Source organism: Strigops habroptila, chromosome 6, assembly GCF_004027225.2.
Source record: "Strigops habroptila isolate Jane chromosome 6, bStrHab1.2.pri, whole genome shotgun sequence".
Taxonomy (NCBI): domain Eukaryota; kingdom Metazoa; phylum Chordata; class Aves; order Psittaciformes; family Psittacidae; genus Strigops; species Strigops habroptila.
In genome coordinates, this window is record NC_044282.2 from 38332576 (window position 1) to 38345397 (window position 12822).

The 12822-nt window shown below is 40.4% G+C and overlaps 1 protein-coding gene across 1 annotated transcript in view; it reads right to left on the reverse strand.

The window, feature by feature from the left end:
* Positions 1-12822, reverse strand: part of LOC115609647 — a 29756-nt gene that overhangs the window by 10805 nt on the left and 6129 nt on the right. Inside the window, exons 3-7 of the mRNA XM_030490136.1 lie at positions 6593-6796; positions 4250-4486; positions 2941-3030; positions 2194-2271; positions 326-421 (exon numbers count right to left, since the gene is read on the reverse strand). Of these exons, the coding sequence (XP_030345996.1) occupies positions 326-421; positions 2194-2271; positions 2941-3030; positions 4250-4486; positions 6593-6796 (705 nt within the window). The remainder of the gene's footprint in view (positions 1-325; positions 422-2193; positions 2272-2940; positions 3031-4249; positions 4487-6592; positions 6797-12822) is intronic.

The following is a 12822-nucleotide window of genomic DNA, read 5'->3' on the forward strand; positions in this document are numbered from 1 at the left end:
CATTAGCTACAAAGAGAGTCCAGACAACAGAATAAACACTCAAGCCAGAGAGAATGGACACCACTCTTAAAACCTTCAAAACAGAATGTTTCCAAAGATCTGGTGCTTAACCAAGGGACAAGCTCCTCCAGAAGCCATGTCCCAGCTGCAGTGACAGCTAAGTAAACACTCGGTAGGATCACTAATCTTTGGTACGTGTTCTCCTCTTACAGAGCTGCTAATAAGTCTTGTGCCAGTCTTTACCATATTTACTAGTCTTAATGACAGACAACACAAAGTACTTCGCTAAGAATGATTTGTTACTCACTGGGGCCATCTTACTTACTGTTATGATGTGGTTCACTGTTGGGAAGGGACTGCCCTTGGATGAAGCTTCAGTGGGACCAGCACCAAAAGCATTGGGTTCTGAAACAAGGGATGCCTTTAAAGAAAAAGCAGCAGAAATGCACATTTTTATTCTGAATGCTGTTTAAGAAGGAAATTCCCTCCCTCTCAGGTTAGTATGCAAATGCTTGCCCCTATCGTTATGTATGATTGCACAATGAAAGCAAATAATATTGCAATTCTTGCTATACCCTCTTTTTGATGAACACACTGTATATTTGAACTGTTGAAATGGTCAGTTCAAGAATAAGCAGTTGTAATACATAGTATCAAGAGAAAAATGCGGGTTATTTGTACACAGATTAATCCTATGGTCAAAACATTAGGACTCCTATAGCACACCTGAATGTATTAATTGCTTCTCATCTCCCATACGTTAAAAAAGAGATTATTTCCCACACACACATTCGTTAAATAGATGAATGATTCTGCCATCTTGTGGGAGACAGAGAAATCTGAACTATTAGTAGGATAACAATAGCAGGACAATATTATGGAACAGAAATTTCTTCTCTTTTTTACTTGTTTCGCTATTCATTAAATGAACAGACATTAGTAGCTAGTATATTTCAAATAGCCTCCAAAATAAGAATAAATTATAGCCTCATGGAGGAAGCCGAGCAAAGCAGTTGATGTTTAAGATACTGACTTTACTAGAAACTCTGCTCAGAAGTTAAAGATAAAGCAACTAAAAATCCTGATTTTTTTTTTCTCATTGATCATCTGATAATGTGAACTATGTAAACAATTATTTGAATTCTTTCATGTTTGTTAAAATATAAGCATTAGATAAGGATAATCTTTTCATAAAATGAAAAAGATAAAATTATACAGAATTCTATCTGTATTTAACCTTTTAAAAATGTCAAATTAACTTCCATATCTGGATTGTGTAACACAATCCTCTATTAATCAGTCTATAGTATAGTTTTACAAAATTAGTAGGTTAGTTTATCGTTAATTTGACTTTGGCTGATACAGGTTGTATCCCTATTCCTGGCAATGTAATTGACATAAAATATTGCTTGCTCTATTCTACCTTAAAATTCAACAAAAAAGAGTATGCTGGAGTAACAACTATTAATTTAAGCAAGTATAAATGACAGTTTAAGAGAACAAGAGGTGAAAAAAAAATTATAGACCAGTTTCATCTCAAAGTAATTTTGTAGATGCTCTCCTCCCACTCTACCTTTCTCAGCAGGTAAAAAACAGACAGTAAGTTAAAAATATATAACACAAAATTGTACATGATCACCACTGTTCTTGGGAACCTCTGAAGCTCAAGAGAGCAGCTTCTGCTAGGAAAGATGAAGCTTAGGTGGAGCAGCCTGAGAGACATTTTTATCCTTTGGCATTTGGCACTGTAAGCCTCTATCAGCAGAGTTACTTTGAGCTGTTCTCTGCTAACCAAAAATTACCTCAGAGAAACAAGCTGATCTAGTTTCTATTTCTTTGTAACAACTGAAATGAACTCATCTAGTGAATCTAATACAATGTCATAATCAAGCTTCTTGGATCAAGTACAACTGCATTTGTGCTTACATAACTGCTAGGACAATTATTTTCCTTTAAAAATCAGCCATTTAAGTGAATATTTTATTAAGTACTTTGAACATATAGATCTGAAAACAGAATGTAATAAGAAGGAACAGTAATTTAATGTTCTTGTAATTTTTTTATAATGTAGTTTGAGAAGTATCTGCAAAGATAAGGCAAGCCTAGATCTAGATCTCAAATTCCCCAACTCTGAGTGATTTGATTTGAAGATAACAAGAGAACACACTCCACACTGACAAACAACCCATCTACCTCTGCCACTCTATCTGCTGCTTGTACCCCAGCCAAGTCTGTTGGACCATCTTTCTGCAGCCGTGCAATCACGATCCCCTGGTAACACAAAAGACAGGTTTCAGACCTGACAGGGTTTCTTGCAGCGTTCTTAGATGTTAAAAGTAAACAGGAAGTAATTAATTTGCAGGACTTGTTGTTCTGCTGCCTCTACCAAAAGAACAACTAAATGTCTTAGCATATTAGGAAGAAAAAAAAAGTCTCCATGGCTGACACATATGACAATGATCAAAAGTCAGTGATTGTTTACTCTGTGCCAAGGGGGACAGATTGGGAAACAAAGATTTATTTAAATGGTAATTAAGGGAGATGATGTGAGAAATACTTCTCTCAAATAAAGTTAGCTCCTGGGAAGGAGCAAATGCGATGGGAGAGGCATGTGGATTGCCAAGGGAGTGACCCCAAACTGAGGTAGAAAGTGAGGTAGCACACAGTGTTTCAGACAACAGGTTGTGTTTGGAAAAATCAATGTTTTACATCAGATTTTCTCTCCAGAATCTTCCCTCCAGGAGCTTCCCCATGAAAATCTACTGCCGGGTTCTACTTCAGGAAATATAACCTTTACCCTTGTTAGCTTTATTACAAAGATAGTGATGTTACATTGAGGACAACTGCAGAAAGAAAACAACAAAACACAATAGCTTCATAGAACTGCGCATCAGTTTCTTTCTCATGTTTACTAGATAAATTTTGAGTTATGAAATGCACCTCATCATTGTCTTTATATGGAGATGAGCCCTTTCCACCAGCAATGCTAATACCAAGACTCCCCATTTGACTGCACACAGTAATGGTTACCTGGAAAAGAATTATAATGGGTAAGTGCCTGACTAATGAGAAACATTGCCTATTAATTACATGAACGATGAAAATTTACCTCCTACTCTGAACACCAGCAGATTTGCCCCTGTAGAGCTCGGCCCAGATCAAAACAGTGCTGTGCTTCAACACTGGCATATGCAAGACCAGTCTTTACTCTTTAATAACACCGAGAATGCATTATTTCTCCAGGTTTGATAGTCATGTAAAAAACATGTAAGGCTGTTTATAAGGCTGCTGACCAGACTAGTTGTTTCATAAAACCCACTGATTTACTGAGCATTCACAATGGCAACAATGCCAGTACACAGGAGGAGTGAAAAGTAAAAATTTTTTTAATAAGTTTATGAAAAACCTTTACTTTATAACTTCATCTACAGTCTGATTTGCTTGCCCTTAATACCCTATCAGTCAATTGAAAGCCACCCTGCCAGCTGCTGCTTAAATTTAACATACTCTCACACTCAAGACTTCACAGGCCCATGTCACCAACAGGTCCCAGCACGGGTGCCACACCAGGTAAGCTGCCTTTCCTACCACTGCATCCTGTGACCCCAGGGCTGCTGCATGGATTCTGCATCTCTCACCCCATGGGTGGTCAGCAGAGGTGTGATCTGCACTGGGAGACCCCTGTGAGCCAACCCATTAAGCATATTTTCTCTTCATGTGCTCCAAAGCATACGAAGGTGGGATATATACATTGAGTTCAGGGTACAACTTTCTCCATAAAATTCAGCTCAAGCTTTGCAGTCCTCTGTTAAATTTTCAGTTGAACATTCCCATCCCTTTTCATGGGATGGAGGCTTTCTCATGCCATGAGGGTAAGGCTATGCCATTGTTCTTAAATCATGGAATAAATGAAGACATAGCTGAGTGCCCACATGCACACACCCTCAGCTTGACTTTACAGTACCAAAGCTGGATATATAAAATGAGTCAGTATCAAACAGCTACAAAGAAAATATTTACTTTTTTTAATGGAAAACTCTTTTTCCATATAAGCCAGTGGGCGCAAGGTCAGACCTCAGCTCTGTGAAAGAGAAGTCGCAGACAACTACCATGCAACGTCCCCTCTTCTTTGCATCTTTTATAAATTGCCTCACACAAGAAGTGGACCTCCCCCATGGGCATATGGGCTTCCCCACAGACACACAGAGCCTCCCCATCAGCAAGCCCAGCCCATGCAGCATTTTAATACCTTCAGGTGGGGCTGCGGCACATCTACTGGCCTTGATTCCTCCAGGATGCGTCTGCTCTCACTGGGAAAGCTGCCCGCTGCTGAGATGGGTGGCTGCACCTTAATGTTAGTCCCTGGAAGAGTCTTCCCTTTCATTGCCAACTTGTGCTTTTCTTGAAGAGCTGTTCTGGTATTTCTTTGATCTCTCATGCTATCATCGGTATCAAACAGACTGCCAGAAAACTTGGAAATAGGTTCCTGGGGGTTAGAGATAAAAAAGGTAAACACAGCAACAGCAAGGAGAATACCTATCTGATACTGAGACCCTACCTGTGGCAAATTAGATTTGTTCCTCTCTATCACATCGCTCTACATTAGGATTTGTTTCACTGAAGACAAATCTGTAACTTTAAAGCAAATGTACAAGTATCTTTTACCATTATTTCTCTGGGCATGGTTTTCCATCAATATAGGGGTAGAAATTATGGAACCTAGGAGAGGATTGGTATTTATACAGACTTTCACTGCATCCCCTGGCACACACACGCACATATAGCACACATACACTCAACTAAGTCCTGCAATGCCCTATGAAAAGGATGGAACATGAGAACGAGACTATTTAGGGCAGCTTCTGGCAGCTCAGTAGCACTGAATCTGTTGTCCAAGGGCAAGGAACCACACACATAAGGCAAAGGAAAGGGCTTTCCATGCAGAAAGTAAAACATTTCTTGCAGTTTCTTAAAGTTCACATTCTATTTTTGGGATCACAGGTGTGAAAGGGAAGGCAAGACCCTACCTTGCATCTACGTCTCTAAGAAAAGATTTTGAGTAATTGGATTGACTTTATTTAGCTGCAAATGGCAGTGAGTGGAGACCTGCAAACCTAGTGATTTAGGGGTCCACTGGAAGTGGAGCCTCAAGGGTGAGGCATTCTGAAGCCCTCTTTGAAGCCTGGCTCTAGGCTGTACCTAATCTGAGATGCAGTGAGGAATTGACAATATCACCACAAGCACTTGAAAAGAGAAACACACAATTACAACACATCCACCAAACAATCAAAACTTCAGACAAGTTTGACCACAAAGCACAATTTTCCAGCTATCAGTTATCTTGGCTAAGTGAAATTCAGCCTTGATGTCCAAATTCTGTTCAGATTTTATGGATGCTTTATTCATATTTAGCTGATTTTTGGTCCTTAATTTGATGGGCAAGGTTAAATTAGATCTTGATGTTACTATAATCATTATATCTTTTACTGGCAGTAAAATGATTCAACAAAGGTCAACACCTTTCAAAAAACCCCACATATATGTCTTCCTAAGCTTGGAAGTTTAATATCAGAAATAAAAAGCAGCGGCATTACCATAAACAGAAGTCCCACTGGACACTTTATTTTTCAATTGATACCAGAGCTTTACCACAATCTCTTTTTGATTGGGATGGAAAGAAGCACCGCCAAGCCCGTGGAGAGCAACCGAGGCATGATTGCTTCCTATTTTCATTTAAAATGGAATTTGTTTAGCTTTAACTCACATAAAACATTCATTATCTTTCTTCTCTTGAGAAAGATTCCTCTTAAATGGCACCAGAATGAATAACCTAGACTCATCAGCAGTGCTGGGGTGCCAAGTGGGAAGGCCAGGAAAAACAGCTGGGAGTGAACACACCAGCAGTACTCAGGGGCTAGGAAGGGAGAGGAGATCCTGGCAGAGGAGCAAGAGCCTCAGTTCCTCCCTCAACTCCTATCAAACATCTGGAGGAAAGACTGGTGAGCAATGCCCTGGAAGGGGAAGGCTGCAAGAGTGCAATCACAACCCCCTTTTTCCAGGTTATGACTGAGAAGACAGCCAAGCTTACACCCAGGTGACAGACAATGGGCACTTGCTAGAGAAACCACAGCATCCAGGATTCCCCAGACGTCAGCATCCTGGAAGAGCACTATCCAAAACTAAATATGCAGTGGAGTAGCACTGTAACCTCACTTTTCTACTATCCAGTCCCTGGGAAACACAACTTTAAACACTGCTATCAACCTGCTTACCTGAAAGAGAAGGTAACAGGGGATATAAGTAGGAGTTAGATAAAAACCATATATATCTTATCATTGCTCACATTACTCATCTTAATGTATAAGTTGCACTGTGCTATTGGGGGTTGAATGAATTGTTTAATTGCAAGCAAAGCAAAGGAATAAAACATTGAACATGATTCTGTATCCTCTGCACAAGAAAAGATGTAAAAGCACAGGCAGTGTAACCTTCTGCTAACCCAAAGTGCTCAGCAGCGAAGCACTGTGAGAAGATTGTAGCTTCTGGACTGGCACACAACATTGTTCCTCCTGACTTCAAGGAGACTACCTACATCATCAGGATCCTCCAGTTCCTCTGCTTCTTGCTCGGGACTGATCCTTCCTTCCCTCCATTTTCCATTAGCAGAGCTGAATTTGTACAGGTTTCCACCGCGAAAACTTTCCTTTCCTTTTAACGAGGACCAGCGAGAGCCCTGGGAGCTCCAGTTATGGCCGCCATACAGTTTAGGAGACTTGGGAAGCCACTTAATAGAGTCCTGAGAGGAAGATAACAAAAAAGAAACAAACAAAAAAAAAAAAGAAAGGGCAATGAATAGATTTTAGGAAAGTCGTTGAAGTATGTATGTGCAGAAATTGGCAAGTTCTGCAAGGTATTTTAGTGTCCTGTAAATACTGGGTTTCCCCTTTTTACCTTGAGGGGTACCTGCAGTCCTGGAGAGACACTTTGCCAGTTAATTGGCAATACTGGTGATACAAAGAGCAAGTGAAGGCTGCTAAACTAGCCTTCAGGGACTTACATGAGTGTGGAACTAAGCCCACCTTCAGCATCATAAAGAAGAATTAATGACCAACAACAATCTTCAATAGTGATATACTCTGTACTATTAAGAAAACAAACAAGAGTACTTAGACCTTTAGCGATCATCTCATCTCACAACCTGAGTCAAAACCCCCCTATTAAGCCACCTCCCTCTTTTCACTATTCATTAAATAAATTGTACTATTTTTTAAATAGTCCCAATAGAAAGTACAATACTAAATTGATCCTTTAAGGTTTGCTGCTTTTCAAAGTTTTCCCAGAATGTCCATTACTTATTTACATCCAAAAAACTCCACCTCTCTTCTTCACACAGAGAGTTTATACATGACAAATTGTATCAAGGTTGCCTATATACCTTAATTTCACCAAACTTCAGGAGTAATTTTTTAAGTAACTTTTATATTTCTTTTAAGCTTTATTTAATCTTGCCTTCATATTTTCTTATGGTGATACAAATCCAATGGCAGAAAGAAGCCTAATGCCATATAAATAGATACATTAATGCATATGCTCCAGCGAGGCAGAATGATGGAGAACACAAACTAATGAAAAAACACCCAAGAAGTTTTCCGTGGAGCAACCAGCAGCACATAGTGACTTTCACATTGTTTAAACAGATATTTAATTCAAATTTAACACTTGTTTAGCTCCCATTTTCCCCTTTAATGCAGAATGGTTATGTTCACACACACACAGAGATTTCTGGCTGTTATCAGCACCTTGATGTCACCATCTCTATTAGATCTAAGGTTGAGAAAAAAAATAAAGGAATGCTGTCAAGACTAAGGTCCATTTGAAATTAAATCTGGCGAAAGGTGTCAAGAACAAGAAGAAGGGCTTCTTCAAGCACATCAGTAGTAAAAGGAAGATAAGGGATAACATGGGCTCGCTGCTGAGTGATGTGGGTGACCTGGTGATGGAGGATACAGAGCAAGTAGAGTCACTGAATGCCTTCTCTGCTTCAGTCTCTACTGCTAAAGCCAGCCCTCAAGAATTGCAGAACCTGAAGGCAAGAGAAAAGGTCTGGAGAGAGAAGACTTTCCCTTGGTCAAGGAGGATTGGGTTAGAGACCATTTAGGCAAACCTGACACCCATAGGTCAATGGGCCCTGGTGGGATGCACCGACTAGTGCTGAGGGAGCTGGCAGATACTAAGCCACCCTCCATCACCTTTGAAAGGTCATGAGAACAGGAGATATGCCTAAAGACTAGAGAAAAGCCAGTGTCACTCCAGTCCTCAAAAAGGGCAAGAAGGAGGACCCAGGAAACTGCAGGCCAGTCAGCCTCACCTTCATCCCTGGAAAGGTGGTAGAACAGCTCATCTTGGATGTAATCTCTAAGCATGTGGAGGAAAAGAAAGTCATCAGGAGCATGGATTCATCAAGAGGAAATCATGCTTAACCAACATGATGATAGCTTTCTATGATGGAATGACTGGCTGGGTAGATGAGGGGAGAGCAGTGGATGTTGTCTAGCTTGACTTCAGCAAGGCTTTTGGCACTGTCTTACATAACATCCTTATAGGTAAGCTCAGGTTAGATGAGTGGACAGTGAGATGGATTGAGAACTGGCTGAATGGCAAAGCTCAGAGGTTTGCAATCAGCAGCACAGTCTAGTTAGAGGCCAGTAGCTAACGATGTTCCCCAGGGGTCAGTACTGGGTGCAGTCTTGTTCAACCTAGTCATTAATGACCTGGGTGAAGGGACAGAATGTGCCCTCAGCAAGCTTGCTGATGATACAAAACTGGGAGGGGATGGCCGACATACCAGAAAGCTGTGCTGCCATTCAACAATACCTGGACAGGCCAAAGAGTTAGGCAGAGAGTAACCTCATGAATTTCAACAAAGGCAAGTGCAGGGTCCTCCCCCTGGGGAAGAATAACCCCATGCACCAGTACCCATTAGGGGTTGATCTGCTGGAAAGAAGCTCTGCAGAGAAGGACCTGGGGGTCCTGGTGGACAACAAGTAAACCATGAGCCAGCAATGTGCCCTTGTGACCAAGGCAGCCAGTGGTATTCTGGGGCGCATGAGGAAGAATGTGGCCAGCAGGTCGAGGGAGGTTTTTCTCCCCTTCTACTCTGCCCTGGTGAGGCTGCATCTGAAGCACTGTGTCCAGTTCTGGGCTCACTCATTCAAGAAAGACAAGGAACTACTGGAGAGGGTTCAGCAGAGGGCTGTGAAGATGATTAGGTGTGGAGAACATCTGTCTTATGAGGAAAGAGAGAGCTGGGCCTGCTTAACCTGGAGGTGACTGAGAGGGGATCTTAACAACACATACAAATATCTTAAGGGCAAGTGTCAAGAGGATGGGGCCAGATTCTTTTCAGTGTTGCCCAGCGACAGGATGACAGGCAACACGCACAAACTGAAACACACGAAGTTCCACCTGAATACGAGGAAGAATTTCTTTACTTTGAGGGTGACAGAGCACTGGAATAGGCTGCCCAGAGAAGTTGTGGAGTTTCTTGCTCTGGAGAGACTCAAAACCTGCCTGGACAGAATCCCATGCAACCTGCTTTAGGTGACCCTGCTTTAGCAGGGCGGTTGGACTAGACGATCTCCAGAGGACCCTCCCAACCCCAACCATTCTGTGATTCTGTGAAAAGGAGAAAGGACAAGACTGTCCATGCTGGACATACTGATTCACCTTCAATTGCCGAAGGAGCTCCCCTTGGAATTCTTCATTTGCTTTTGGGTTTAGGATGACTGAAAAGACTAGGACATGGACACGGAAAATACCTCAGTCTCATTGGAAAAGATTGCAGACCTTTCTGTGAGTCTTGAAAAGATTATAGCCCCAACAAAGGAGTATTTGCATTGTACATAGAAGGCACAATTTGCCTCTATATGAAATTTGCTGTTAAACCACATTTTGAACTGCACTGCCATTCTGGGATACCACTGATGATAAATAGCTGGTATTTCTGGTTATTCTAAACCACATTGCTCAGGACACTCAAGATGGCTGTCAACTTAATTCATCAATTGAACATCAATGATCACTGTAGTAGCTCCCATTCCTCCTGATAAATCAAAACGCAAGGCAGGATATCTCCTGGTATTTCTTTACGCTTGCCTTGAATATAGGGAAGCTTTTTTTCCTGTGAATATTAAATAGGTGGATGGGAATTCTAATCTGATAGGTAAATAGCATTCTGGTTGAAACTGTTTGCTGCTGTTTTGGTCTGTTTTATATCAGAATAGCTAATGTGACATCTCCCAGTGTTCAGGGTATTTCCAGCGACAGCTTAAATCCTTGTCAACTTTTAAGCTCATTAGGAAGTCATAAAGCAATTTCGCTCTAAAAATAAACACAGGTACAGTGGAGCATTCAACTTCTTCTGATGGAATGTCTTATCCTTGTTTGACCCCAATCCCTAATCCTAAACAACAGCTTCTCAAACTCTGTCTGCCAAATTCCGTAAGACCAGTGAAAGGCTATTCTCTCAAGGTAACAGACATAGATTTCAAATTAAGCTTATGCTGACAATCACTTCACCATCCTAAGCATACATTCAATTTCTGTGGTAGCTTCCCATACACAAGGGGCAAACTGATGTCCATCAGTAGATTTTTCTTCCCTATGCCCCATGCAGCTGAGCTGGGAATACAGAGCTGAAGGGCACTCCTGCTCCCTGCCTCTCTTCTCTCTACAGAGGATGCCTTTCCTCATGATGACATACAGCTATAAGGGAAATTCAGTATTTGCTTCACACCTCCCACCTTCTGTAACCTAAGAGGTTTTAGTCTTCAATATTCTTGATCTATGGCACTTTAAAGTAAAATAGGAACAAAATGACAATTCTGGGTAAGAGCTGTTCACATTTTCATTAGGTCTATGCAGTACCATGGATGGCATTATCTTTATGGAAAGCAGTTTGGTAGATCAATGACAAAAGATGGAGTGGAACAACCAGAAGTGCCTTTACATTTGCACGTACTTGTAAGTAATACACCCCACAGATTATGCTTTCCAGAAATAAAATGGAGAACAGAGCCAATGAATCCTGCTGCTGTGAGCAAATGCTAAAGTTACTTTAAAAACAAATCTTAATCCTCAATCATTTTTTTACAACTCCATCTTTTTTTATGAAAGAAAAGGGCGAAGAGGATGTGGATGGAAATAAGAAGATAATGGACTTTTATCTAGTGTTCAGTAGCAATATAAGGTGAGGAACAGAGAATGCCAGGGGTGCTGTTGCTGGACCCACTGACTGCCAGGGTGTTACCATAGCTGGCTCTTCTCACCCTTTTGGACAAAGCTGAGAAGTGATACACAATGCTGCAAGTTCTTAGTGAGGCCAGTCACATGCAGAGTTTGCTACAAGGAAGAGATGGAAGGCAGAGCTCTGTTTGCTGTGCTTTAATGCAAAGCGACCACTCAATCTGATTTTTTTTAACTGGACTTTGTTTTCCCTTCCAAAAATAACTCCTTACTCTGATGTATTAATGAAAATTGTGTTACATGGTCAATAAGCTGCCATCACCCCTGAAGGTGGAAATTGCTACAGTTCAGCTAACAGATAGTATATTTGTGCTCCAAAAATAAAACTAACAAAACTCCATTAATTTATTAGCTCGTTCTCATTACATTAAATGCTATAGGACTATGCTTTGAAGCAAAATAGGCTACTGGCAAATATCCTAGAATTAAAAGAGAAAAATCAGTTCCCCTTATAGAATTTTACAGATAATTGGTCTTCTTACTACCCAGGTAAGGTAGGAAGTTTCTTCTTGTGTTTTATACATGGGGAAGCCAAGACCCGAAAGATCAAAAAGGTCAATGTTCTAAGTCATCAGTAGCAAACACAGAGTGAGGCACATAGATTTACAATCTCTTAAAAATATTTGGAATAAAACAAAGGAAGAAGGCAAATTCATTATTTAGGACTTTAACCTTCATGGGTGTTTGGACTGTGTAACACTGATGTTTTGTAAGTGCAGAAGTGCTTGGAGGGAAAAACTATTTATTGTGCTTAGCAGTTGTTACATTCCATGGAAAAATATTTTTCATCCCCCTTCGTTAGTAAGGATACCAACTGGCTGGAGACAGATCATTTTCCTTCAATGTTTCACCAGCAAATCAGGTGGGCTCCCTTTTTGCCTCCTTTCAATATGTTTGTCATGTTTTCAAAGGCAATCTCTTGAGAATATAAATACTCATCTATATCATGCCCCTGTATGTTAAAAGGACAAATTGTTCTCATAAAGTACAAGGTGTCTATTCTGATAAGATCTCACTAATAAATCTGTAGAGAATGAATTTCCTCCAGGCAACAAAGGTGTACAAATGCTGTATATCACCCTAAATCATTCTACCAAATGAAAAAGTATCCAAAGCACCCTAACAATAAAAGCCAAGACATGAAAGCCACCTACATTTCTAAAGTACCATACTGAAATCATACCATGACAATGAAACACCCTGCTTACAGCAACAACCTGGTCACCATCAGCAAGTAGAAGCTAAGTTACCTAAAATATTTCGACGGCAATACACCTGCTACTGTAATTCAACTTAAAACCTCAAATGTACATTCTCACCAATTTTTATGTTTAAAAAAAAAAGATTTGCTTAAATAGCTTAATTAGTAAATATGGTTAAGAAAACATCTTTAAAAATGTATTTCCTAGAACATAAACACTCTTTTCCTTTTAAGTAAAAATATACATAACACAATTCTACTAATTGAAAACTATTTCAAACTCATTCCCTTTTTAAAGTACAAAAGGCTGTCCCTAA